Consider the following 27,783-nt stretch of genomic DNA (forward strand, 5'->3'; position numbering starts at 1 on the left):
GGACTTGGGCCATTTCCCACTGCTTTTCTAGGTACATTAGCAGGGAGCTGGATTGGAAAAGGAGCAATTAGAATTCAAACCGATGCCTGTATGGGATGCCAGAACCAAAGGCAGAGGCTTAACTTGCTATGTCACAGCACTGGCCTTCAATGACTAGGTTGGGGGACCTGGGATTGGAATCTTATGTGCTCTTCAAGCTTACTGTAAATTCTCATGAAAGGTGTGACAGAAGCTGTCAGAAGGCTTTGGTCATTCCTGGTGGAATAGTTAGGGCTATAACAGTGATAGAAATAAAAACTAGCAATAGGAGACAGCACTGTGATACAGTGGGTAAAGGCACTACCTCTAATGCCAGCATCCCATATGGATACCAAATCATACCCTGGCTGATCCACATCTGATGTACTTTCCTGTTAATGACCAGGGGAAAGCAATGGAGGATGGCCCAAGTGTTCAGGTCAGTACCACACACGTGGGAGATAAAATCCTGGCTTCCAGGCTTTAGCCTGGCCCAGCCCGGACCATTGTTACCACTTGGGGAGTGAACTGGTGAATGGAAAGTATCCTTCACTCTGACTCTGACTTTCAAATAAACAAATAAATAATCCATATTTTAAAAAGTAATAGAGACTGCCACCACCAAATTATACAACAGAACCTGGGGCAATTGGGGCTTCTTGGGAGCTCTTTTCTAGGCCTGGGCTGTGCTTCCATCAGCCACAAGCAAATCTGAAGCTGGACAAATCAAAAGTGAAGATGAATAGAAAGGAAGTTAGTCAAAGAAAAATACAATTACTATTGATAGCATCTCTGCGCTCCCACTATTATTATGAATTATTAAGATGATGAATAAAAGGGAATAGTAAAGCTGGTTTTTTAAAAAAGCAAACACAATGAAACATACTGCAATTGAAACAGACCACTAAGATCCGATAAAACCCTTGCAATAATTTCGATGAATGCTGACAGCTTTCTATTCTAAATGAAGATTGTAGTGCTTCTGCATAGTGGAAGGTCTCCAAATTGAAGTGTCCAAGTCTGTCTCCCGTCAGCTGACTTCCCAAGACACCCACCATGGGGCCTGGCACCCGCAAGGCATTCCGCCAAGCTATCCTCCTGACTGGGCCTGAATAGCCTCTGCTCTTGCAGAAAATCACCAAAGTGCCAGCAAGCAATGGTGCATTCCCCAGCAAGTCCCTGGATTCTAGTAGTGGAGAGTCCCTTTTCCCGGCCAAGCCTCCTCCCTGTAGAACAGTATGAACATACTGCCAACTGCACTTCCTCAAACCCTGCACTTCCTCTAATCTTCCGTGTGTGTGGGTGTGTGTGCATGCTAAGGAAGTAACAAGGGTTTGTAAACAGGAGTCAGATCAAAAGGGAAGCGGAGAGACCTCAGTTTTGCAAGTGGTTCTTGGTGATGACGGATGAGTCCTTTTAGGGACATTCCCTAAGGAATGGCTCTGCAAATGCTGGCAATCCAGGACATCCTGTCATTCCGTGGTCCCCCCCAGGTGATGCTGAAGAAAGGAGGGGCTCAGGTCAGAAGGCCTGTGGGGTCTGCTGGCTCTGACACACACCCCAGATCAGGGATCTGTCCATCCCCACCCTCCATGGCCCTTTCTCTACTAAGTTTACCCTTCCCCTTTCTAGGCCCAGATGTGGCCTCTGCTCCTGTGAGAGGAAGCTATGGGCCTCCAGTGCGCAGGGCCTCCGAGGCACGAATGGGCTCGTCTGGCCGAGACACGGAGGGCCCCGGGACTGCGGGAGATGCCAGCTGCAGCCCAGCAGGTAAGAAAGATGGGAATATTCCAATCCGTGTGCTGGAAAAAGAACTGAGAAAGAGCATGGGAGGCAGGGCATTTTGTTTTTCAATTTACATATGAATATGTATTCAGTGGTTCCAATTTGCGTATCCTAACGGTAGCTATTTGTGGAGTACCATGTGATATTTCTGTACCCATACAATTGTACATTGTGCAAACTAGGGTCAACCTCGCTCTCTCCCCAAACATGGGTTTCTTTGTGATGAGAGCATTCCAAATCCTTTCTGGGAGCTTCTTTGAAATACACAATGCGATGTCATTTTCTGCAGTCACCCTGCTGGGCCATGGAACACCAGGCTTCTCCCTCTCCCCAACACCCTTAAACACAGTGAGCACCCACCGTGGACCAAGTGCTATTCTAGATGCTGGCTTTCATCCAGGGTAGAGGAAAGATAGACAGCTCTGGCAGCAGAATCTGTCACTTTGGTTGTATGCTTTTCTTATCAGCACATGTTTGAAAAAAAAAGAAAGAAAAAAAACAGTGATTTTTTTTTTTTTTTTTTTTTTGTACTCCTCCCCAGAAAACCCTGGGGGAATGTCCCTTGGCTTTGAGCAAAGGAGGATGCCTCTCACCCTCTCGCAGCTGCTGTGTTCCTTGTCTTGGCATGCGGCCTCTGTGTCCATGCACATGGAGCAAGTGGCTTGGCACGGCCAGAATGTCACTCAGAGATGGCATTGGATCCACCCCACCCCTGCCTTGGACTTACCTAAGTGGATTGATTTGACCAGAGTGCCTAGTTCTGGGAGTCAGTGACCCCTGGGATTTGAGTCCACTCCACTGGGGACACCCTTGGCCACTGTGTAAGGCCTTTAGCAGCCTCATTTGGGCGTAAGGAGAGGAGGAGCTGGGCTGGGATTCAAGTCCCACCTTGACCTTTAGCTTTTTCTTCCTCCACTGTGGGTTCATGGCCTTTCCTTCCTCCCATATAGAGACAGAGCTGGACATGCCCCTGTGCCTCACCTGCCCTCCGGACCCTCTAGTGAAGTCAGATGCAAGTGGGGGGGTGAGACTCCCAGATAAGCGGCATTGTGGAATGCTGGCCACAAGCACACTGCATTCCAGACACTGTCCCAGGTGCCTCTCGTACAGCTTCTCACTTCATCCCTGCTGCAAGATGCTTCCGCAGCAGGGTCCCCTTCCTGGTGGCATGTCTGTCAAGGCTGAGCATGCAGGCCACCTGCTCCATAAAGCTGACATCTCTGCCTCCCATCCACCAAGTCAGAGCCCAGCCCTGCCCCTTGCCCACTGTGTGTTCCCACAATTCAGGTCACAGCGCTGGACTTCTGCATGTCTAACATGGCAGAAGCAGCAGCAGTGTCATCCTTATCTCACTGGGTCATTTTTCAAGTCCAAGTCAGCACTCATGAAGCTCTCGGAGCAGTTCCTGGCTCGGGGAAGACCCTGTGTCACTGTCACCATTTGCCTTCCACTTAGTGAGGCTGAGACGCAATGGGATGGAAGTCCAACCTGGGCCATTTCCAGACACATGACCTTGGGCATAAGTGACCTCCCCTTTCTCAACTGCAAAGCGGGGTAGGCAATCCCATACACCCCAAATAACATTTGACACATCTGACGCATGTGGAGCCTTGTCGCTGTCAGGCTCCCGTGGCCCTGGGAGACGGATGCTATAGTGTCCATTTAGCAAATGAGGAAACAGGCTCAGAGATGACCATGCACAAGGTCACACGGCTGCAAGCTGACTCACGGGACCTGTGCGCTGTTGCCATGGACCAGAAGTGGCATCCTAGACAGACAGGACAGAGCTGGGGGGGGTTGCAGAGCAGCGTTGCCTCCAAGTGAAGCCCTCTGCCCCAGGCCACTTCCACGCTTCCTCCCGCTATGTGTGTGTGCATGCATGGAACAGTCATGCAATAACCATTTTCTTTACTGTCTTTCCCCTTGGGCAGGTTTAAGACGTGCCAACTCAGTCCAGGCCTCCAGACCTGCCCCGGCCTCCGTGCAGAGCCCAGCGCCACTTCAGCTGGGGCAGACAGGTGCCTGTTCCCACCCAGCCCCCACCTGCCACACTGCCATTCAGCTGTGACCCCCAAACCTCCCAGCCCTGTGTGCAGAGCCCTGGGTGTTAGGGAAGAGCTGGGCCTTAGCGCTAAGCTCCTCAAAGACCCAGAGAATGGACAGGGCAGAGCAGGAGCCCAAGGAGGTGGGGAGTGCCTTACCCAGCACACCCACCTGGTGAGATGTGCCCCTGGCCTGCCTGCTGGCCCCCGTCTCCCACCGCCCTGGGAGCTACCAGGTCTCATTCAGCTCAGCCTGTGCCCTGATATCTACCAAGTGAAGCCTAGATGTCACTCCTCTTCCCCCAAGTCCAGAACTCTAGATAGTCTCCACACCAAGGTGGGACACAGAGAAAATGCCAAATGGACATGAGTTGAAGAGCACAGGTACTTGGGTTCAAATCCTGGTCTTTGATTTTTCTAGTGGTGTGACCCCGGGCAAGTCACTGAGCTTCCCTGAGCCCCTATTTCCTTATCCATAAAATGGGAACGATACCAGGACCTGCCTCATAGCACGTGGAATGAGTTCACTCTATGTTCAGTGGGACCACATCTGCAGTTTCCATGTGGCTTTCTAATGCACTTGATACTGGGTGTGTTTCTTTGAAGATTTATTTCCTGGTTTCTTTGAAAGGCAGATTGACAATGAAATGAAGAGTCAGAAGGAAAGAGATCTTCTATCCACTGATCCACTCCTCAAATAACTACAACAGCCAGCACTGGTCCAGGCTGGAGCCAGGAGCCAGGAACTCCATCTTGGTCTCCTACACAGGTGCAGGGCCCAAGCACTTAAATCATCCTCTGCTGCCCTTCCAGGTGCAGTAGCAGGGAGTTGGATAAAAAGCAGAGCAGTCAGGACACAAACCTGCGCTCTGAAACAGAGCATTGGCATTGCAAGCGGATGAGCCACAAAACTGGCCCCAGCCAGGCTCTGTTCAGGTCAATTTTTTCAGATTTATTTATTTTTATTGAAAAGTCATATATACAGAGAAGAGGAGAAACAGAGAGGAAGATTTTAAGCCCGATAATTCACTCCCCAAGTGACTGCAGCGGCCGGCGCTGATCCAAAGCCAGGAACTTCCTCCAGATTACCCACATGGGTGCAGGGTCCCAAGGCTTTGGGCCATCCTTGACTGATTTCCCAAGCTACAAGCAGGATGCTGGATGGGAAGTGTGGCCACTAGGATTAGAAGTGGTGCCCATATGGGATCCTGGAGCATACAAGGCAAGGACTTCAGCCACTAAGCTACCATGCTAGGCACCTCAGGTCACTTTTTAAGATGATACTGTCCACTATGAGAGCGTTCAGATCATTCCCAGTCTTTGGCTGAGCAAAACCAAGTCTCAGAGACACCAAGGAACTAGCTCCAGGTCACACAGCTGGGGTCTGGGCCCAGACTGGCTGGACCCACACCCCTGAGAGGTTGACTTTGCCCGTGTCTGACTCAGCTCCATGGCGTGACCCACGGGTCCTGGGAGGAGCCTGGAAACTTGCATTTTGAAGCTTCCCTGCTTGTGGCTGAGAAGGCAGGATTCAGTCACCTCCTTTCTGTCACCTTGTCTCCCTGTAGAGGTGACACCTGGTGACCTTGGCTCTGCAGGGGCTGCCGCCGCACCCAGGGAGGAGAGGACAGGAGGAGCTGGGGGCCTCTCAGCAGCTGGAGCCAGGGACGAGCGAGCGGCCCACCCACCGGGCCCCCATCCCCAGGCCTCTGCCGCAGCCCCACAGCCTGCTGGGGCCCCTGCCCGCCAGCAACCGCCCCCGGAGGAAGAGGACGAGGAAGCCAACAGCTATGATTCGGACGAAGCAAGTAGGTGACAGGCTGGGAAAAGTCACTTTGAAGGCCACCCCGGGGCAGTGCTGTCCTCCTGCATCCCCTGCTTGATTACCTGTAAGCTTGATTACCCCCTCTTACAATGCGGTTGTGAGATTCATAGAGCGGAAGTGCTGCTCTATGGTGTGGGAACCTGCTGCTAACCTCAGCGTGGCTGCCTCAGTGGCCGTGGAGTGTGCTGCTCGGTGGCCTTGCGTGCTATCCCCCCTGTGCTGTCAGGAGACAGCAGTGGACTCCCAGGTCAGCTTCTGGGTGCACATGCTTTGCTAGTCCTGCAACTCTTTATCACACACCTCCCAAGGTAGCCTTTTACTACGTGATTGCATCTGTCATTGAGTCCTATACTAAGTTCCTCCCCTGTACACACACACACACACACACACACACACCAGATATTTCTTCCCCCGCTGTGGCTGGTGACCACACAGGGAGCTGGAGGAAGGTGGGGCTGGCAGATGCAGCGGGGCAGAAGTGGTCTGAACATGCCCCAGAAGAAACAGACTGTCAGCCATGACCATGACTGCAACCGTCACGTCTTCTCTCTCTTTCCACTGTAATGCGGAAAGCCACTTAGGAGCTCTGGTGCCGGCAGAGGGCAAACTGAGCCCCTCCTGGGTACAGGTTTCCAAAACTTGGAAACCCCGTGTTAGCCAGCGTTCCGCACCCCTGCAGCCTTGGCTCCCAAGGGCAGGGTCTGCTGAGCCCTCAGACTGCACTGTGAGACAGACAGTGAGTACAACACTGCAGCTCACAGGATCTTCCACGGGGACCTGGGAAGAGACGATCTGGAGGCTCCCACTTTGCAGACTGGGACATGGGCTCTGGGAGCTCTTGGGACTTGCCCAAGCTCATATGGCCTGCAGCATAGGGTCACAGGTGAGGTGTTAACTGCCCATTCTGCCCCCTGGGCTCGCCCTTGGTGCAGCGGTCCTGCAGCCTTAGAGGAGACAGGGGACATTTACCCCTTTCATCTCCGCCCACTGTGGTTCATTTCTACACTGCAGGTACCTCTCCATCTCTTCTCATCCTGGTCCTCACCCTGGGCCTGCAGCCACTGCTCCTTCCACGCACCCCAGTGGACGGAGTATATGCTCTTACACTTGATCTTAGCCAAAAGGCTGAGAAGCGATGGAGTGTATCCTCTTAACCTCAGGCCCATCCTGTTCATGGCTTAGCCAGGCAGTTTATTAACGAACCTGTCCCATGCTGCTCTCTCCTCCCATCATCAGGGACACCAGCTGAGCTAACATTGCAGCAGAGACAACACATCAGCAAGTTCATTTCAAATAAATAGAACACCATGGAGGAAATAAAATATGGCGGATGAGGATGGATGGGTGGGGGAGCTGCTTTAGATGGGGAGATCAGGGAGGGCTTCCTCGAGGAGGAGACATTTGGCCAGAGAAGCAGCACGAGAAGGTGCCAGCCATAGGAGGATCCAGAGGGAGAGCATTGCCAGCAGAGAGAGCAGCAAAGGCTAAGCCTCATGTATCCCTTCTGCAAAACAAGTCAGCTTTGTGAGACTTACAGGAAAGTGCAGTGGCAAGGTCATGCAATCTCTCCGTGAGCTCCTCAAAGCCCCCTTGTCAGTGAGCACCTACTGCGTGCCTTGCATTGCTCTTAGCAGGAATGCAGCAGGCCTCACAACGGGCCCAGCCCTCACCCTCATGGCACTGCCAGTCTAGCACGACAGGAAGCCATTCACCAGGCAGGTGCACCAATGATGAGCAGACCCAGGTGTGCTGAGGGGCTCTGGGATGGGTGACCAGGACAGGCGTGGAGTCCCCCTGTCTGGTGCAGTTTCATGGCTCAGGAAGTGCTGAGTGGCTGAATGAGGGTTCTCTTGGTTCCTACAGCCACCCTGGGTGCCCTGGAGTTCAGCTTACTGTATGACCAGGACAACAGCTCCTTGCAATGCACCATCATTAAAGCCAAGGTGGGTATGGACCAGGAGGCCTGGCTGGTGGGGTAGGGGGATCTCTGAAGGAGGCCCAGCTTGTGGGGCTGACCTGCCAGGCCTGTCTGGGCCTTGTCTGTCTGTGGCAATGACCATGACAGTGGGGAGAAGAGGACAGTTGGTAGCCACAGTGCGTGCCTGGGGAATGAGTCCCTGGTGTGCTAAAGGCCCGTCCCCATGCCAGTTCAATTCCTGGCTGCTCCACTTCCAATCTAGCTCCCTGTTCATGTGCTTGGAAAGGAGCAGAGAATGGCTCAGTGTCTGGACCCGCACTTGGATGGGGTTCTATTCTCCTGGCTTTGGCTTGGCTCAGCTCAGTCCTAGCTGTTGTGGCTATTCAGAGAGTGAACCAGTAGTTGGGTAATCTCTCTCTCTGTCTCTCCCTCTCCATTACTTTGCCTTTCAAATAAATTAATCTTAAGAAGAGAGGCCTTGTTCATTTGCTCTTCAGATGGCCAGGTTTGGCTGATTAGTTAAGCAGGGAACACCTCATGCCACACCCAGCCCCCTGTACCAAGCCCTTCCTTCCTCAAGCATGCCTGAGCACCTGCCGTGGATCAGCCACCCCAGCAGATGCATGATGCCCCACCTCCAGGGACACACAGAGGCCAGTGCATGCGCTGTGCCACTTCGTCTGCCTGGGCATCTTTGAGGCAGGGCTGTGTCCACCATATGATACAGAGAAACTGAGGCCTGGAAAGTCTGAGCTTGAGGTCACATGGCTGGTGAGGGATGTGGCTGAGCTTACCAGATTCACTCCTCTGAGGACCCCCATGGTGTCTGTGCTGAGACGGGGGTGGGGGGTGGGGGGCAGGGTTTAAGAGGAGCCCCGTGGTGAGATGTGTGCACAGAGTGTGTGTGAGCCCCGGGAACTTGGGGCAGGGGCTGGCTCAGGGCAATGACCCACCTTCACCCCACATCTGCCTCAGTGGAGACACAGCACTGTGCGGGGGGCTGGATGGGGAGGCAGATCTGAGGGCTTCAGGCTCAGGCTGAGAACTAACCCGAGGTGGTACAGCTAGTCAGTGCTGCCCCTCAAGCCCTCTCTGCCTCCTCCCAGGGCTCCCTGCACAGTGCTGCAGCCTCCTCTTCTCCCGGAGTGGGCCGATGGGCGAAGCGGATGCCAGGGCTATGCCCACTGCCTGCCGGCCCTGGGCCCTCACCCTGCCTCCCTCTCCTGCAGGGACTGAAGCCCATGGATTCCAACGGCTTGGCCGATCCCTACGTGAAGCTGCATCTCCTGCCGGGGGCCAGCAAGGTACCGTGTGGTCTGCATCCTGGCAGGCACCCAAGGTCTGATCTCAGAACCTGCTCCTGGGCTCCTCCCCTCCCCCGTTTGGGGGCAGAGCCCATGCCGTGGTTAAGGAGGAGCTGGGAGTCCCTGGAGGGGCATCTCCAGCCTTTTCTCCCAGGACACAAGGAACACTCCCTCTCCTCCAGAGGGTTTCAGGCAATGGGGGTGCTCCTGGGGGTCAGAAGGCACCATCCCAGCTCCTTCCTGGGACCCAGACCTCCCTCAGTTAGGGATTTTTCTTCCCCTCAAAGGAATAGGTTTCAGATTTGTACCTCCCAGATGGGCTTACGCCTGGGACTGTGTGTACAAGGTTGGGGGACCCCGAGCCCACCTTGACTGCTTTACCCAAAGGTGCCCCTTCCTTCTCCAAACATGCCCTGCGGCAGCCACACTCCAGATGCTCCTCCCCCTTTGCCCACCCTCCCCCTCAAATAAACACCCAGCTCACAGCTGGGGCTCCAAGATGGGCTCCCCACTGAGGCCAACATCTGCCTGTCCCTCTTCCCGGGGCTCCAGTCCAACAAACTGCGAACCAAAACCCTGCGCAACACGCGGAACCCTGTCTGGAATGAGACGCTGGTCTACCATGGCATCACGGATGAGGACATGCAAAGGAAGACCCTCAGGTACCTGGGGCACAGCTGCCAGGGCCCGCTCCTCAGAAAAGCAGCTGCCTTAGCTTTCCACAAACAGTGCATGCTTCCAGAAGAAACCTAGGGAACACAGCCATTATCCATAGTATGTACACTCCAGAACCCTCCACAGAGACCACTGCCTGTGGTTGCTCAGGCCCCTGATAGGCAATGGGGTTATGTGTGCCTGGGACACACGCTCCCACATCTCCACCCCCGACTCAGGAGTGGTTCTGCTTTGTTGCTTAGAGAATAGGAGGCAGAAAAACACCCATGTGTGTTCCCTGTACGTACGAGTTTTCCCCCAAATGTTTTCGATCTGTGGTTGTTGACGCCTGGACAGCCTGGAACACTCAGACACAAAGGTGATGCAGTGCTGAGCCAAAGAAGCCAAACATGGAGGCATGTGGCTCTGCTCACAAGAAGGTCAAAAGCAGGAAGGCGCCAGACTCGCTGGGGCCAGAGGTTGAGATGGGGCCGTTGTCTGGGAGTCAGGAGTAGCTGGAAGATTACATAGCAGGCCCTGGGGGTGCTGGTATCTTACTGTGAGTGGAGGTTGTAGTGCAGGTATAGGCACATCAGGCTATGGGTGTGTGCACCTGCTGTGTGCGAGTGACCGCAGCAAAGAAATAGAGGTGACAACCCTGAAGCCATTTGAATGTTCTAACCTTAACCCCAGAACTAACTCTAACCTTAAACCTAATCCATAATAGTCTACCAGTAACCCAAACCAGCACCAGCAGGTCAACCCTTTCCTGTGTGTGTGTATCCCTAATCTCAACCCTAGGCCTAAAACCTTAATTCAGATCTTAATCCTAACACCAACCATAACCCAAACACTCGTCTTAACCCTAGACCTAGCTGTAACCTGGCTAGTCTTATGTCCTAGCCAAACCCTAACCCTAGGTGTGGCTCTAACCTTAAACCTAACTCTACACCTAGCTGTATTCTAAACCCTAACCACAACCCTAGCTTTATTCCAATTTCTAACCACAATCCACAGACGTAGCTCTAATCCTAAACTGAAGCCTCACCCCAGCCTCAGCTCTAAACCTAACCTTCTGTCTACCTCTAACCTAATTCTGACCCTAATCTTAGCCATACCCAGAGCCCTGGCCCTAAAACCTTCCTTCCAGCGCCCACCACCACACTGGCTGCACTGCCTGGCTCAGTGTCGCTTCCTCTTTCTCTCCCCACCTCCACTCCCTGCCCCATTGGTCCGTGCCAGGATCTCAGTCTGCGACGAGGACAAATTTGGCCACAATGAGTTCATCGGTGAGACCAGATTCTCCCTCAAGAAGCTGAAGCCCAACCAGAGGAAGAATTTCAACATCTGCTTGGAGCGGGTCATCCCCGTAAGTGACCTTGCCCGCTCCGGGCGCTGCCCTGCCCTGATCTGAGCTTGGTCGGGGATGGGGTGGGGGATGTGGGGTGTCGGGGGAGAGCCACCGAAAGGCTACGGGAGTTATGGAGGGGAGAGGGCGGACGCTGGCCCTGCCTGACCAGTGCTGGTCTGAGTGGCAAAGCTCTCTGTGGCAAAGTGAAAGGGCAGCCAGCAGGCTGGTTTCATACTCCCAGGTGCCATAGAGAGAGACGCACCCAGTGGGTTGGTTCCTGGGCCCTTGGGCCATTCAGCCAGAACAGGTGAAGCAGACCATGCCCCGGGGCTGCAGAACAGCCTTCTTAGAAGAAGAAGGGTGTACAGGGTGTCCTAGGAGCTTAGGAGGAACACCCCCTCCATCCCACCTCAGCCTGGATGCTGGGAGCGGGAGGGCTGCGTGGGGCTGAGGTGGGGTAGGGAGATGAACCCCATAGATGATTTCTCCTTTGCCTCTTCTTCCCCTCCTTGAAGATGAAGCGTGCGGGGACCACTGGCTCGGCCCGCGGCATGGCCCTGTATGAGGAGGAGGTGAGTGCAGGGCGGGACTGGAAGTCACCATCAGGGTCTGTGCTGCCTCCTGGCTGCCCTGCCGTCTCCCTCTTCTTTGCTGCCCCCAACCCTTGCCTTGCTCTTGCTCCCACACCACCCACTGCCCCCTTGGGCCTCCCAGGTGGGGCGGCCTCACCTCCCACAGCAGCCAGGATGCCCATGGGTCCCTAGGGACTGGAGCAGCTCCCTCGTGGGCACACAGGCGAGCTGTCTGAGCTGAGCTGTGTCTGCCGGAGATCAAGCCTGGGCCTCTGACTGGGCTTCAAGTCCAGGGTGCAGCCCTGGCCAGGGTCAAGGCCCACGCCTGGGTCAATCAGGTCAGACAGGAGGAAGCCCTGCCCCATGCCCCATGCCCCATGCCCCAGACCGGCCCTCCTGGCTTCCCAGAGGCTGGGTTGTCTCTGTCCATGGTGCTACTCACAGTGGAGCTGGTCCAGCTCCAGGGGTTCTTCCCTAATGCCCGCCACCCACAAGGCCTGGCCCCTGCCTCCCTGACCCCTCACTGCCTTCCTTCCCCGCCTCATCCTCATGCAGCAGGTGGAGCGTATCGGGGACATAGAGGAACGAGGCAAGATCCTGGTGTCCCTTATGTACAGCACTCAGCAGGGTGGCCTCATCGTGGGCATCATACGCTGTGTGCACCTGGCGGCCATGGACGCCAACGGCTACTCAGACCCATTCGTCAAGCTGTGAGTCAATGCCTCGTGTCCGTGATGTGGGCCCCAGAGAGAGAGCCGCGGCCAGTGTCCCCAAGACACTGACAATCAGAGAGGGGAAGGAGCCTGCCCCAAGTCACACAGCAGAGCTGGGGTTCAGAGGTGGTCATCCAAGGCTAGAGGCTTGGCCGATCCGGTGGCTGTGTCCTGTCTGCAGCCTGCTGATGCTGGCCCTGGGAATCCTGGTATTTTGGGGTTCATCACGGGGCATCCACAGGGAGACATTCGGATGTGGGGATACAAGGAGGAAGGAGTTGGTCACCAGTGTTACTCCTTGCTTATTCTCTCCTCACTCCCTTCCCTGGCACAATGGACACATAGTCATTCCCTGATTTCAAGAAACTCATGGGTGACTTACCTGAAATGCTTGATACTGGAAGCGTTTTTGGATTTGGGATTATGCTTGCAGCATTATCCCTCTGGGCCCCGATATAAAATGGAGAGAGAGGAGACAGCCCTCAGAGGGGATGTGATGGCAAGCTGGGGGACATGCCTGCAAGGAGCACCAGAAAGGACCAGGGGAAAGCTCAGAGGGCACCGCGTGGACCTTGCAGCAGGCCTGGGCCATGTAAAGGAGGAAGGGAAGACAGGAAGTGTGAGCAAGGAGGATCTTGGGTTGCAGGGCAGACATTTCATTCCAGGGGGTCCAGGAGCACAAAGCCTCTCTCCTAGGAGATGGGAGCTCTGTATCTCCCATGATCAGGATTGGGGCTGCCCGGGGTCCCTGATAACAGCCTCCTGGATAACATGGGGCAGCATCAGTCAGTATCGCCCCTGCAACCTGAGCTGGGACAGGTACCCTGTTCCCTGGGTGTGGAACATGGTAAGTGCTTGCTAAGCACCTACTGCAATGGCTGTGACCAACCACCACCACCCCTGGTCTAACTCACGGTGCAAAGCAGCCAGCATGCCATCTCCTGCCCAGTGTTCCCTCCCCCTCTGCCTCCCACGGCAGAAAACAGCTTTTGTCGCTTAAGCCAGTGGCTCATGGACAGCCCAGCATAGGCTTAAGGTTTCCTCCAAGTAAGGATTTAGTTCACAAAGCACACGCACCAGGCAGGGAGGCAGCTTCTAGGAGCAATATGGATTTGAACCTGACCCACAGAGCACTGTGCCACATCCCAACAACGCTCTGCCCCGTGCCAAGTGGTAAACCATGGCCCCCACCCCCTCGCCCCTCCATGCAGCCCTCCCGGAAAACCGATAGTGAGACGGCTCGCAGGCTGCTGTCGCTGTGAAGGACAATGAGCCATTAAGCGGCTTCCAATCAGATCCACATTTGTTTTTAGGTCATTCTAATTTTCTAGGTCATTTATTTTTGCTTGACACATGGTGAATTTCAGTTTCATCTTTGTGAAGGAGAGAGGAACATTTGCCCTCCTAGTAGCTCCAGAACCTGAAACACGGTGAGGCTATGCCCATGTGGCAGAGGGCTCTCAGGAAAAGCCCAGATCAGAATCCACACGTTCCAGCCTCGTTCCAATGACTCACTCCCCATCCTCCAATACTGACCGAGCACCCACTGTGCATCATGCACTGTCAACTCTGAGAAACACCCTGGCAAGCAGCAGCAGCCGCATGTGCAAAAGCCCTGGGGGAGAGAGGGGACTGAGGCCCAGATATGGCAGGGACCCAAGCAGCCTCAGGGTCTTGAGGCCACACTAAGGATTTCGAACTTGACCTGGAGATCACAGGGAAGCCAAACGTTCTAGAGCAGGGGAGTGACAGTCGTCACCTCTGTCTCCTCTCCTTTCTGTCCTCATGTCCAGCAGCTCCCCGGGAGCTGCCCAAGGGGGGAGGTCAGCCCAAGAGGCCATAAAGCATTGTATGCCAGACACCACCTGTATGGCCCTCAATGTGGTCCGTGGAGCTGTGTGCCCAGGGCATGTAGCTCAGCCTCTCTGGGCCCTTGTTTCTGTGTAAGTGAAATGAGGGTCCTGGCTGTGGCCATCCAGGGTTGCTGTGAGGACCAAGCTCACGCAGGGGGCTGCATGCAGCGAGAGCCCTAACCAAGCCCACACTCTGACACATACAAATCTTTATCGATGTCAGCTTAACTTGCAATCTGTGCCAGTCACTCATTCCCCTGATACCACTGGGGCTTCTGGGACCGGGGCGCAGGAGTGGGCTTCTCACGGTCACCTGCTCCATCCCTAATGGCCCGATATGTCTCTCCCCAGCTGGCTAAAACCAGACATGGGAAAGAGGGCCAAACACAAGACGCAGATTAAAAAGAAAACCTTGAATCCTGAATTTAATGAGGTAAGACTGCCCCCCTGGGGGGGCTCCTTTTTATGGTCATGCCTTTGTTCTCAGAGAGAAACAAATTCCTACTAGAATGTTGGGCATCACACCCAAAACACTCTATGCTGTAGAGCAGGTTGAATTCCTTATAGGAGAGGGAGTGAGTTTCTCGTCACTGGAGGGAATCGAGCCTGAGCTGAAAGTCCACAGAGACAGCTCTGTTGGAGTTAAATCGTCCCCAGTGCCTCAGCCAGCTCAGAGCCTGGGATGCTGGGGGTTGAGGAGATGCATGGAGACAACAATGGTCCTGTCGCCCACACCATCCACCTGGCCGGCGCTGCCTTGTCCCTCACGTCCCGTGTCCCTGCAATGCGTCGCGTCCTGTACAAGGTCCCGTCCTGCCTCTCCTGGGTGCACTCCTTCCTGTGTGTTCCTGTCGTTGCTGCCTTGGCCCAGGCCCTGGGATCTCAAGCTTGAAAAATGGCAGTAGACTCCTAGACCTGTGCCTCTGGGCGTTGCACCTGCTCCGTGCACAGGAGTGCTTCATGCAACACGGATCTGCCTTGGCACTCCCCTGCAGGAGCCCTTCCCCAGGGACTCTCCAACTTCTCCATGGGACGGTCAGCCCTCAGCTGCATCACGTCCACATGTCACACACACACACACCTCGGGTCCCCCGGAGCTGCGTTCAGGTCCCTAAGTCCCTGTTCCGGGACTACCCCCCAGTTCTCATTTCCTCTCTGGTGAACTCTCAGTCCTCTGTCAGGACACAGCTAAGTGTTGTCCCCTACAGACGCACTGCCCTTCACGTGTCCACACTTAGTACCGCTTGGGCTGCAGTCGTCTGCCGCACCTGTTACACACATGGGCCGGTGTTGCCACTGGTTGTCCTGAGGTAGACTATAGGAGGTTTCCTTGTTCCCATTTGTTCCCACATCAAACACAAATGAATTTTGTAACTCAGCAGAAAAGTTGCTTCTTTAAAATACTGGCAAGTGAAGGCTCAGTCAGCTCTGCCTGCCTTCCCTAAACAGCCAAGGGGAGCCCCCTTCGGAAGCTCCTGAAAGAAAGGGCAGAGTCCACTCAGCTGCCTCAGGGGAGGCCTGAGCAGGCCGGCCGTCCTGGGATGCCTTCCTGGCTGGTTTCCAAGAATTCCCTGGCACCACCGCAACACGAGCCACGGGGCTCGGTTCCACGGAGCCTGTGTTGGAAGGGGCTTCCCGGGGACCACCTTGATTCCAGACACCCAGCTTCAGCCTGCCCGGGACCTCTCAGTCACTCCCACGTGTCTGCTTGCATGCAGGAGTTTTTTTATGATATCAAACACAGCGACCTGGCAAAGAAATCTCTGGACATCTCAGTCTGGGACTACGACATTGGCAAGTCCAACGACTATATCGGTGAGCACCCCGCCCACAGAGAACCCCCCACTAGACACACACACACACATACACCTGCCCCCAGAGGTCTAGACTGCGAGCCCCAGGTTGCTGCAGCCTGAGCTCCACTCCACCCCTGCTGTTTCCCTCCGCAGGGGGCTGCCAGCTGGGGATCTCGGCCAAGGGCGAGCGCTTGAAACACTGGTACGAGTGTCTGAAGAACAAGGACAAGAGAATCGAGCGCTGGCACCAGTTGCAGAATGAGAACCACGTGGCCAGCGACTAGAAACCATGCCCCCAGCTGCCGCTTCGTTCCAGCCCCTTTTCTCTGTGCCTCTCCCGCCCTCACCCACTGCGTGCCCAGCTGCCCTCCACCTTGGGCTCCGCTGCCAAAGACCTGCTGCTCCGCCCCCCTCCTCCCCTGATGCTGGCACCCAGGCTCGGCCTGCAGCGCCTCTCTGGTCCCTGGGACTGAGCTGCAGGGATGGGGAAGAGAGAAGTCCGTGACTGCCAGTGTCCATCCGTGTGTCATGTCTGCTGAAGGCCCCAGGGGAGCACACGTCGGCCCCCACTGCACCCCCTGAAGCATACCCCCAGGGCAGGGCCAGAGACCAAGGGCTCAGCAGCCTGCCCCTCCCAGGCCCTGGAGGAGCTGGTGACCCCCGCCCCCTCACTGGGGGGACATCACCTGCCTCTTCTGCTGTCACCTTCTCCCACGGGCCGTCTGCTCCTGGGCGCCCTGATGTGTCCCTTCTCCATCATCCACCCTTCCCCCCGCCTCCCTTCCCACCGGGAGTCCCAACAATACCTGAAGAGGAGGGGGCGCCCGCCATGGCCTGGACCCCACCCGACCTGTCTGAACCTCAAGCACCAAGCCTCCTAAGTCAGCACCCCTCCAGGGACAGGGCCAGAGGGCTACAAGGGAGCACCCCGGGGTCCTACAGATGCCCCATGGAGGGAATTCCATGCCACAGCCCCCCCAGAGTGTGGGGTAGGGGGGAGGGCTGAGCTCCAACTCTCTCCCTCCCTCACACGACTTAAATAGACAGACGTCCCTGCCCGATCCCACCTTCTGAACCCCCAAAGTCGCTGTCTCCATCTCTTGTGCCCGCTTTGCCCTGCCTACCAGGACATAACGCCCTATAGAACTCAGACCCCAGCATCAGCGGCTGCCGGCGGTTCACGAACTAGAGGCTGGGTCCGAACAGGCTTCCCTTCCACGACCCCCTCCTTCTCTGTCAAGGGCTGCCCCACGGTCCATTCCATTCTCTATAGAAGCCAACAGAGCAGACCAGGGCTGACAGAACCCCTGCCCCAGGTTACAGCTTCCTCCTCCCACCCACCCCTAACCTGCTCCCCCGGCGGTCACTTTCCAGGTATAAGCTCGTTACCATCGCTGGGGCAGGCAGGAACTGCCAGCCCGCCAACTGCCTTTTTTTTAAGATTGATTGATTCACAAAGAGACAAGCAGGAGAGACCATCCACCTGCTGCCCACTCCTCAGATGGCCACAACGGTCAGGCCAAAGCCAGGAGCTTCCTCTGGGTCTCCCACGTGGGTGCAGGGCCCCAAGCCCTTGGGCCGTTCCCGGCCTCTTTGCCTGGTGTGCTGGCAGAGAGCTGGATGGGAAGTGGAGCAGTCAACCAGCTCTCCGATACGGAATGCCAGCGTAGCAAGCAGCGGCTGAACCCGCTGTGCCCAGACGCGTACCCCCATCTGTCTTCCTGCCAAGGTCCCCTGTGGGCCCTCCTTTCAGCCGCCCTTCTTTTCCCCACAGTTGGCCCATAGGGGACTGCATGCTGGCTGTTGTCATGCAGGCCCAACGCTGGCACTGGCGCTGGAATCGGCATGCAGTGAGCTCCCGGTGCCCCAAGCCTGGGCACGCGCTTTCCCTGACAAACATAACAGCCCCCTGACTAGACTGCGCGCACACACACCGCCCTGTGGTGCATGCACAGCGGCCTCTTTGTGATGACCTAGTCAACAATAAAGTAGGAACATCCAGGAAAGCGGTGATCTCCATCCCTCCTTTCTGGTGTCTGGAAGCTCTGCCTTCCCCCAAGCCCTAACTGCTATTCAGGTGGTGTTTACTGAGCAGCTACTAAGTTCCTGGCACTGGAGATGCAGCAGGGGGGTCTACATGGAGCCTGCTCCCCTGGGGAGATCTCTTCCTGAGCAGGTGTGAGTGTAGATGGGTTCGGGGTAACCTGACTGTCCCCATTCCCATGAGACTACATTCTGCTGATGCTTACCCATCTGAAGGCACACCTGTGTCCTTTCTGGGGCATGTCCCAAGGGCGACAGCATTAGGCACAGCCAAGGCTAAAAGGTGTCGTAGAATTGGGACATCAGGCGTGGGCGGCACCAGGCCAGCAGCTGCCCAGCTGAGTTCCTGTCTGTGGGGTGACAGCAAGGGTCGCCTCCTTTGTGGTCTAGCACCTGCCAGCCGGCAAAGAGGCTCCACCTCCGGGGCTTCGCTGGGGTGGGTATTGCATTCTGGAAATGAGCTTGATGGGCGCTCACGTCCACACAGCTTCTTCACCTAGTGGTTGGACGTGTGGGCAGGGGTGGTGGTCGTTTCCCAGAAAGAAGCATCAGTTCTGTCCTTCCAGCCAAATCTGAGACACTTTCTCACTCCCTAATGCGTAGTTCTCCATACTGCTTGCAGAAGGCAGCGGATCAGAAGCACCTGGGAGATTTATCGTTGGGTCCTTGTCGTGGGCTTCTCTGTAATGCCACCCTACACGAAGTGCATCAGGTGCTCCTGCAGTTCAGCTACCTGCCACCAGGTGGCGAAAGGTGGCAGCTGGGAACAGGGCAGCCTCAGCCACTAGACACTGCAGTTCTGTCCTGTGTTTAGGGCAGATGTCGCTAATCAATACTTGGTGTTTCCTACAGGGCTGCAGGTGGCCGCCATCAGTCATGGGCTGAAATAGAAAACAAAGCTAATAGTCCATCTTGGCCCCCAACAGACTGAGATAAGCACACTTTGGCAGCCACAAGCTGAAAAATTCTGATTTATCTTTTCCTCCCGTGAAATAAAGTTCTGGGGACCAGTGGAGGTTTGGGGGAAAAGTCCAGCCTGTAGAAGCTTGGCCAGGTCCTTATGCCACCCTAGGTCTCCATTCCCTCATCTGGAAAACGGGTCCAATCACAAACACTTCAGAGTTGTCCCCAGGGCATAACCAATGAAGAGCCCTTGGCATTCAGGGAGGGACAGATGCCCCAGGCTCCTGGGTAGTAGCTGCCAAGGTCCTGTCTGAGCTGGCACTAACCACACACAGGACATAGAAGCTGAAAGTGGGGTCCCCAGTGCCTCCACACGGCCGAAGCTGAGATGACTCCAGCTGGTGCCAGATGATGGCTCCAGGTGGGGGAGGCAGAGGCAGCCGAGCAGCGTGGGTCCCTCGCGATGTCCCAGTGATGTCTTCACAGTAGGTGTCACTCCGCATCTTTCAGAAAGTGCCGTGTTGGTTCTCCAAGGAGCACAGTGTGTTGGTTGGGATTCTTTGCATCTTGTTGCCTAGATATACATGTCATGAACAGGACTCCCCCTGGGCCAGAAGCACGGCTGGGAGCAAGCAGGGTCTGTGAGCCACACGCCCCTGTTGGGGAGTAGACCATCTTTGCACTGTCAGAAGCCCCCGGAACTCCGCTTCCCTCCTGCCCCGGGGGTGGGCTAATCTATTAGGAGGTGAAAGTGAGAGGTCCTAGCTGGCTGGTGAGCCGGTCAGAGAAGGGTGTTGAAGAAAGACACTTCACCGGTGTGCACAGAATGGTTCAGACAACCACACCCCACCCACACTCACCTCAAGCTTGACCCAGCACGTGGGTCACCATGAACCACATTCCAGAAAGTACACCTGCCCATGTTTCAAAGAAGAGCGATCCCATAAACTGTTGCTTACTGCAGTGAAACTGAACAAGACACCCAGGAAGAAAAGCTAGAAAAATCCTCAAATACATGGAGACTAGATGAGACACTTCTACATATCATCGGAGGCAAAGGACACGTCTCAATAGAAGTTTTGACATATTTTGAATTAAATGAAAAAAAATTTTTTTAAAAGCACCTATCCACATGTGAGGCAGTAAAAGCAGTTCTCAGAAATTTCCAGCACTGAATACATGCAGGAGAGGGCTTTAAAATGTGCATAGAAATGCACATTTCTATAGGAAAATATATGTGTTTTTGAGAGACTTTTAAAAATACTTTTTCATCTATTTGAGATGAAAAAAAGACAAAGACCAATCTGCCACCTGCGGGTTCATTTCCCAAATGCCCACAACAGCCAGGGCTGGGCCAGGCCAGAGCCGGGAACTCCATCAGCACTATATGTGGCAGGAATACAAGCACTTGGCCATGACCTGCCGCCAAACAGGGTGTGCTCTAGCAGGAAGCTGGAGCAGGTGGAGAGCCAGCACGCAAATGCAGGCATTTGAACATGTGATGGAGGTGCCCCCAGCAGTGTATTCACTGCTATACAAAATGCCCACTCTTAGGACGACACTCTTTAGAAAGAAAAAAGTGAGAGAAGTGTGCTAAGTGTCTATGCATAAACATGGAGAACATCTTAGAAGATCTACGCCACATTTGTAGTGATAGTTTTTGAGTGTCAGGATCATTGCTTTAAAAAAGAGAGAGAAAAGGCCCGGCAGGGTAGCCTAGTGGCTAAAATCCTCATCTTACATGCGCCGGCATCCCATATAGGTGCCAGTTCATGTCCTGGCAGCCCTGCTTCCCATCCAGCTCCCTGCTTGTGGTCTGAGAAAGCAGTCGAGCACAGCCTAAAACCTTGGGACCCTGCACCCGCATGGGAGACCCGGAAGAGACTCCAGGCTCCTGGCTTTGGATCAGCTCAGCTCCAGCTGTTGCGGATGCTTGGGGAGCGAATCAGCAGATGGAAGTTCTTCCCCCTGTTCCTCCTTCTCTGTATATCTAACTTTCCAATAAAAATAAAAAGTAAATCAATAAAGAGAGAGAGGCAAAGTAGCAGAGAGAGAGTGATGCTCTTCCGTTCATTGGTTCACTCCCCAAATGGCCACAGCGGTCAAGGCTATGCCAAGCCACAGCCAGGAAGCGGGAACTCCATCTGGTTTTCCCATGTCGATGGCAGGGACCCAGGACCTGAGGCCACCACCTACCAACTCCACAGGTGCAGTAGCAGGGAGCTAGATTAAAAGCAAAGTTGCCAGGACTCAAGCCAGCTCTCTGTGGACGCCAGCAAGGCAAGCGGCTTAACATGCTACTCCACCACCACCCCAGCCCCCAGGTTATCTTTCCACTTCAGGTTTTACTGCTCTTTTTGTGTTTTTTTTTTCAACATGCATGCATTGTTATAGAAAATCATGGAATATTACAACATTATCAACAACAACAAAAAAAAAAACCAAAACAAACAAAAAACAACCAAGAATTCCCCTATGTCTGTCTTCACACCTGACCTACAAAAGTTGTCCATACTCAGAGGGCATGTGTGATGCTTCAATACAAGTTTGCATCCTGTCAAGCCCAAATCGGGGCACACACACGCATCTCCTCCAACTTTTATTATTTTTTTTTAAGACGAAAGCATTCAAAATTCTTTCTTCTGACTCGCTTGTTTAAAAGATTTTGCGATACGTTCTCATCACGAAATGCCAGGCGTGCTTCACCTGTCGGATTCCAACAGTGCCTGTGAGGGATCCCTCCTCATCCTCCCTGCAGCCTCTGGGAGCCACCCTCCCCCTCCCGCATCCTCTCCGAAAGCAACCTCCTCCTATCCCACGCGGGAATGAGGCCCAGCCTGGACCTCCAGTGCCGGCCACACGGTGGGCAGAACAAGATTTGCTTTCAAGTTTGACCTCCCCTGGCTGGGGGTGAACAAGCAACATCGTCGGCGTCTACAGTAAGGCTAGGCTGTTAGTGGAAGAAAAAAGAGGAAGTTTGAGACCAGTGCAATTCCACAGCAAGGTCATACAAGGCTTTACTCGGCTAAGAGGAAATGCTAGGGTCACAGATGTGGCTCCTCCTAGCTGAGAAACCGAAACTGGACACCGTCCAGACTCCGCCTGGGGAAGACATAAAGCTCACGGAGCTCCAAGGGCAGTTTGGCCGCGCTCTTGTTCCTACCTGTCTCATGACGGAGCTCAGGGAGACCCCAGCCAGGCTGCTGGACAAGGTCATCGAAGAGCAGCTCCTGCCCAACACGCGTTTCCGTGAGCAGGTCAAGGAAGCTGTGCATATCATCTGCTCATTCCTGAAGGAGAGATGTTTCCAAGGAGCTTCCCACCCCGTGCGGGTGTCAAAGGTGGTGAAGGTGAGGCCAGGCGGGGGGTGACGGGCCCCAGAGAGAGGGCGTGGGGGGCCTGATGGGTCCACCTCCACAGCTTGTTAGAATGGGCTCTGGGGTGAATCCTGCGTCTCTGTTATTAACAAGCACCCCACCCCAGTGAGCCCCTCAAGAACCTCTGCTCCAAGCCACATCCAAATCAGAGAGGCACAGCCCTGGTAAATGCTTTGTGGATGAGCTGCAAGGCTGGGATGAAGCATTCCTGAAGTCTCAGGAGCTGATGAACAGAGCCCGTGTTGAAGGCAGGTGCACCTGCTGGCTGGAAGACCCAGGGCAGAGCACTGCTCCGTGGCCCAGTTTTCTTACCCGTGACTCCTGATAAGCCATGCGGCTATGAGGATTCAGTAATGCATAAAGATCACCCAGGGTAATAACACAAGGGGACTGGAAGATGGAATTAAAAAAGTGTAGGGATTGGCATGGGTCCCTCGGGGGGCCCTCATCCCTTGGACACTTGGGTTCAAGGCCCAATTCTCCAAGTCCAGCTTCCTGGTAGGCAGACTGACCCTGGGAGGCCAGCAGGTGCTGACTCAACTAGGTGTGGCTTCCCAGCTCCCGGCATTGGCTTGGCCCAGCCTAGGCCATTGTGGATATTTGGGGGAGAAAATTACTGATGGTGGAGCAAGTGGTGGGGCGGTGTGTTCTAAATCCAGTCGAACGAATGATTGGTCACAGGATGCGTTTTGCCGATTTGGGGAAGACGTCTCTTGGGCAACCGTGTCTAAGTTTTCACACTAAGATATATTTACCTTTTCTTCCTGCATCAGGGCGGCTCCTCGGGCAAGGGCACAGCCCTCAAGGACCGGTCTGACGCTGACCTGGTGGTCTTCCTGACAAAACTCACAAGCTTTCGTGAGCAGCTAGACAAACGGGGCGAGTTCATTGCGGAGATTAAGAAGCAGTTGGAAGCCTGCCAGAGAGAGGAGCGATTTCAAGTGAGGTTTGAGATCAATAGTAAGTGGGACAACCCCCGCGTGCTCAGCTTTGTGCTGAGTTCCCGCCAGCTGGAGGAGGAGGTGGAGTTCGATGTGCTACCTGCCTTTGACGCCCTGGGTGAGCACCCTGTGCCCACAGCACAGCCTCCTCCCCCTTTCCTCCCGCAAGCCCCTGGCACAGTTTGCATTTGACCCAAACAAGCACCCTTGCAGAACAGGTGTAGCAAAGGGGAGGGCCTAGCATCTCTTGTCCTAAGTAAGATCTTCATCCCATCCTAAATAAGGACCTCAACCTTTACAGCAAAGAGGCGCAACTTGGAGGCCAAAGGCACTTACAGAACCACAAAGCTCGCTAGTCCTATTAGTGGCAAAGCCAGTGGAATTAAAAAAGGGGGCCGCATCAATTCGGCCTACAGTTTACTAAAGTTTCATGGTCATTCCTTCATTCTGAGGGTTGGAGCACCTATCTCCATACTCCAACGCTCAGTGAAAGATGCTTAATGTCTGTCTAAATCACAGAAGTACACATTAGGGCTTGTAGCAGACCTTGGAGCCTTGCACAGGGCCTGGTACATGGTAGGTCATCCAAAATGAGAGCCGTCCCCCCACTTGAGGCACAGGCACCTCGGAATACCACAGTCAAGGTGGAGACTCCATCCAAACTGCTCCCTGGCCTAGGGGAGCCAGGACAGATGCTCTGCGAACACCAGGAAGTGAGAAACTTGCCTTCTCTTTGTCACCTCTTGTGTTGGGGGCTGGGGTAGTCGCTGCAAGCAGAGGGAATTGCAAGGCAGAGGCCAGTGGTGGGAAGGGGTGAGGGCAAGGAGAAAGGGGCCCATAAAGGGACCAGACAGATGCTGCAGAACCCGTTGTTTTGGTTCTGAGCATCTGTTGCGCTTACACAGACCCAGGTGTGGCTCACTGCACCTCTGGACGGGGTGGCATGAATCAGGAAGGTTCCGCCTGGCCCTCTCAGGGCCGTGAAGAACCAAATGGCCAGAGAGTCGCCCATGCCCAGGAGAGCAGCAGGCAGTCAGAGTGGTGGTGAACAGCTAGGCCTGACACTGTTTTAAAACAGGCGCACAGTCACCCACCCAGCGTTGGGCGCCGTGTATGATGCTGGGTGCTTTGCGCTTGATGTGTTTATTATTCTTCAGTTATCTGAGAGAAGGAAGCAGAAAACCATCTGCTGGTTGGCTGCTGAAATGCTCTCGACAGCCGGAGCTGGAGCCAGCAGCCGGAGCCAGCAGCCACGGACATGATTCAGGAGGTCTCAGATGGGAGCGCTGTGACTTGCACCATTCCTGCAGCCTCCCAGGGTCTGAACCGCTGGCAAGCTGGAGCCAGCAGGTCCAGGGTGGCTGGGACAGGGCGATGGCCATGGAGCTGGGAGGAAGGGAGTGTTGGCAGTGCATCTTGAGTCTGCCCTGAGGGAATGCTGTCGCCTTCAAGCTCCGGACCTCCCCCCCAACTCCGGCCCGAATAGGTCAGATTACCAAAAACTCCAGGCCCGAGCCCCAAGTCTACATTGACCTCATCAAGGAGTGCACCTCCCTGGGGAAGGAGGGCGAGTTCTCCACCTGCTTCACAGAGCTCCAGCGCAACTTCCTGAAGCAACGCCCTACCAAACTCAAGAGCCTCATCCGCCTCGTCAAGTTCTGGTACCAGACGGTATGGCTGTCTGTCAGGGATGGAGGCATGGAGGGGCAGGGAGAGGCGGGGAGGGGAAGGGAGAGCTAATGGAGGGGAGGGGAGGAGAGGGGCAGGAAGAGGGAGCATGGAGGGGAGGAGAGGGGAAGGGACGGGGAAAGGGAAGAGAGGGGGTAGGGAAGGGGAGGAGGGCTCAGCCTTTCAATATGTTAAGTTTTATTCATGTGTATTTCTCTCCCTTCCGATCTCAACTCTCCTCACATGCCTGTCCATGTGCTGCTCATTGTACTTGGAAATTACTTGTGACACATTATCTGGTGTTTTGGATGATCCGTGTTCCTCCAGAGGGAAGTTTACCTGCTTCTGTGCAGGTCTCTGGAAGGCCGGGAGCACTTCTCCGTCCACGTGCCCTAGTGCCCTTAAGAGGCAGGTGTCATGCTGTTGTGTCAGCCAGATACAACAGAATGAGGCTGTGGCAGCCTGAGCCATCACCAGAAGCAAGCCATGGTTGAGCCAGCAGTGGGTCCCACATCAGCAGGAGTGCAGAGTTCAAGGTCTTAACCAGAGTCCATTCCTATATGGGACAGGAGAGGGACCCCTTCAGACACTGTGGGCCACTGGTCTGTGTCCCGTCATTCACCTGTGTCCTTATTGCAAGAAAGCAATCATAGGTGTGGCTGTGTTCCAGGAAAACTTGATTGACAAGGGAGGGTGATGCTCTGGGCTTGGCCCTGGGGTGGGCGCTCTGCAGGAGAACTCCGTCAGCCCGTTCTTCTCTCTGTGCTTTCTGCCCTCAGTGTGAAAAGGAGCTTGATAAGTCGCTGCCACCACAGTATGCCCTGGAGCTCCTGACGGTCTATGCTTGGGAGCAGGGGAGTGGCAAAACAGAGTTTGACACGGCCCAGGGCTTCCGGACCGTCCTGGAGCTGGTCATGGAGTACCAGTACCTGTGTATCTACTGGACAAAGTACTACGACTTCAGTGACCCCACGATCAAGTTCTACCTGACCCAGAAGCTTGCCAAACCCAGGTACCCTAAACCCCCACGCAAGGGACTCTTCCCCTGGCACGTAGGGGCAGCCCTGTGGATGCCAGGACTGTGTGGTCCCACAAATCCTGAGCGTGTCCCGGGACCTCCTGCTATACCAAGATGCTGCCCTCTCATGGAGGCATGAGGTGAGCTTGATGAGACCCACCGTCCAGAGAGTGAACAGGTTCTGGGCTTGTCTGGAAATGGGAAGAGGTTGCTCCAGATGCTAAGAGAAGGAAAGTAAAATAGCTGCAATCAACAAAAAGAAACTCAGCAAGATGAGTTCCTGGGGGTCAGTAAGAGATAAAGGTACCTACAACACTGTCACGGGAGTCAGGCCAGCATGCTGTGATGTGCCTGCACCTCGATTCTCCCCGCCTGCCCCCCATATCCTCAGAGAGCACTGCCCTGCTTCTGCCCAGCCCACGCCAGGCCAGTGTCAGCCCTTCCAGGAGTCCCCAGACTCCCCGGCAGCCCCACCCCCTTACCACCTCTGTCTGCACTTTGCTTTCCAGGCCTGTGATTCTTGATCCAGCTGACCCCACAGGAAACGTGGCTGGTGGAAACCTAGAACCCTGGCAGCGGCTGGCAGAAGAAGCTCAACAATGGCTGAGTTTCCCGTGCTTTCGAAAATGGAATGCCGTCCTCGTGGACTCCTGGGACGTGTCGGTGAGACCTTCTGCCCCTCGAGCTCACGGCCACTCCTGCTTCCGCAGCCACAGACTGTGCCCCCCGCTCGAGAGCTGTCCCAGAGGGTTCTTGTGGTTCAGAGTTCCTCCCACTAAGAGCCGTCTGTGGTCAGTCATGATGATGGCCACTTTCTGAGCACCTGCTGTGACGGAAAACCTGAAAAAGTTCATGGGAAAAAGATAAAAGGAATGAAAAGATTATTTGGGTAAAAAAAAAAATACCCTAAATGCCAGCCTAGTTTTTCACAATGCTCATGAACGGTTTGAAGTCCACGTTTATGAGTTCATTGATTCCTCGCAACAACCCTGCAAGGCAGGTTTCCCATCACACACATCTTACTGAGAAGGGGGTCACAGCAGGGAGCCCTCTGGCCCCAGGGCAGCTGAGTGGGGAAGGAGGCTTGGATTCATTTCATGCACGCCAAGATCAGTATGCAAGTCTCTGCCCAAAGCAGCCTGCCTACTGGCACCCCACTTTACATCCGGCTAATGGGAGATCAGGGGAGCTGAGTAACGGGGGCTGTGTCGCACTAGACCCCGACCTGGATCTTTGCACTCGTGGATGGGGGTCTTTCAGAGATCAGCTCAGGCATGGAGTCCCATGGGCAGGCACACAGGATGTCTGACGCCAATGCCAATTGGAGCCAGGAGGGAGGCCACGGGGAGCCTTCGGAAGGGATGGAGACCGAATGGCCACCTCAGCCCACCCTGGGGCCGGCCCTGGAGCTGCACTGTCCTTCGGATGCTGTCCTGCCCCAGCCACGGAAGGCACACAGCTCAGGAATGGGCTCCGTCAAGTAGCTAGCTGAGTGCTGGCCCCTGACCTAGCATCAGGAATACTTTGCCTGTACTTAAAGAGGCAGACCCAGTAGAAACACTCACTCCGGTCAGTTGCAAGGGAGGAGCCAGCTGCCCGCCCTGACTGTGTGTCCCACCTTCCAGCCTAAAGTGGAGGTGCCCGTGGAAACACTGGGACATGCGACGTACCGCTACGCAGATTGTTTTCACCAGTCAGTGGTCACTCCACAGGAAGAGGACAGCTGGACCTGCATCATCCTCTGAGCACCCGCGCCTCCCCAAAGCAGCCCCTGGTTTCCAGTGCGCCCCTGGGGCCAGGGAATCCCGGGTTTCTACCTCCTACCCTCCGCATACTGCTTGGCTCCCTTTCCCATCACGAAGGCCCTTGCCTCAAGTCCTGCCAGTTCTGTCACAAGACAGGGAGATGACAAGTGGATAGAAAGGGGTGCAATCCTTTGCCTCTCTTCTCTGGGTCCCTGGGGGGGTCAGGGAGCAATGACAATAAAAATGGCAGTGATGAC

The 27,783-nt window shown here is 55.0% G+C and overlaps 2 protein-coding genes across 2 annotated transcripts in view; both read left to right on the top strand.

The window, feature by feature from the left end:
• Positions 1–16,826, top strand: part of RPH3A (rabphilin 3A) — a 142,770-nt gene extending 125,944 nt beyond the window's left edge. Inside the window, exons 9-20 of the mRNA XM_058656636.1 lie at positions 1,651–1,788; positions 3,735–3,821; positions 5,414–5,653; positions 7,534–7,613; positions 8,818–8,892; positions 9,445–9,554; positions 10,789–10,915; positions 11,413–11,469; positions 12,025–12,179; positions 14,387–14,468; positions 15,754–15,850; positions 15,985–16,826. Of these exons, the coding sequence (XP_058512619.1) occupies positions 1,651–1,788; positions 3,735–3,821; positions 5,414–5,653; positions 7,534–7,613; positions 8,818–8,892; positions 9,445–9,554; positions 10,789–10,915; positions 11,413–11,469; positions 12,025–12,179; positions 14,387–14,468; positions 15,754–15,850; positions 15,985–16,115 (1,379 nt within the window). The 3' untranslated portion in view covers positions 16,116–16,826. The remainder of the gene's footprint in view (positions 1–1,650; positions 1,789–3,734; positions 3,822–5,413; positions 5,654–7,533; positions 7,614–8,817; positions 8,893–9,444; positions 9,555–10,788; positions 10,916–11,412; positions 11,470–12,024; positions 12,180–14,386; positions 14,469–15,753; positions 15,851–15,984) is intronic.
• A 5,066-nt stretch (positions 16,827–21,892) lies between these two features.
• LOC131478269 (2'-5'-oligoadenylate synthase 1-like) lies at positions 21,893–27,783 on the top strand. The gene is given in 7 exon segments (XM_058656751.1): positions 21,893–22,127; positions 22,928–23,213; positions 24,582–24,766; positions 25,543–25,775; positions 26,291–26,444; positions 27,407–27,442; positions 27,445–27,783. Coding segments are annotated over 7 exon segments (1,320 nt in total). The 5' UTR covers positions 21,893–21,947; the 3' UTR covers positions 27,691–27,783.

The sequence above is a fragment of the Ochotona princeps genome, chromosome 29 (genome assembly GCF_030435755.1).
Source record: "Ochotona princeps isolate mOchPri1 chromosome 29, mOchPri1.hap1, whole genome shotgun sequence".
NCBI lineage: Eukaryota > Metazoa > Chordata > Mammalia > Lagomorpha > Ochotonidae > Ochotona > Ochotona princeps.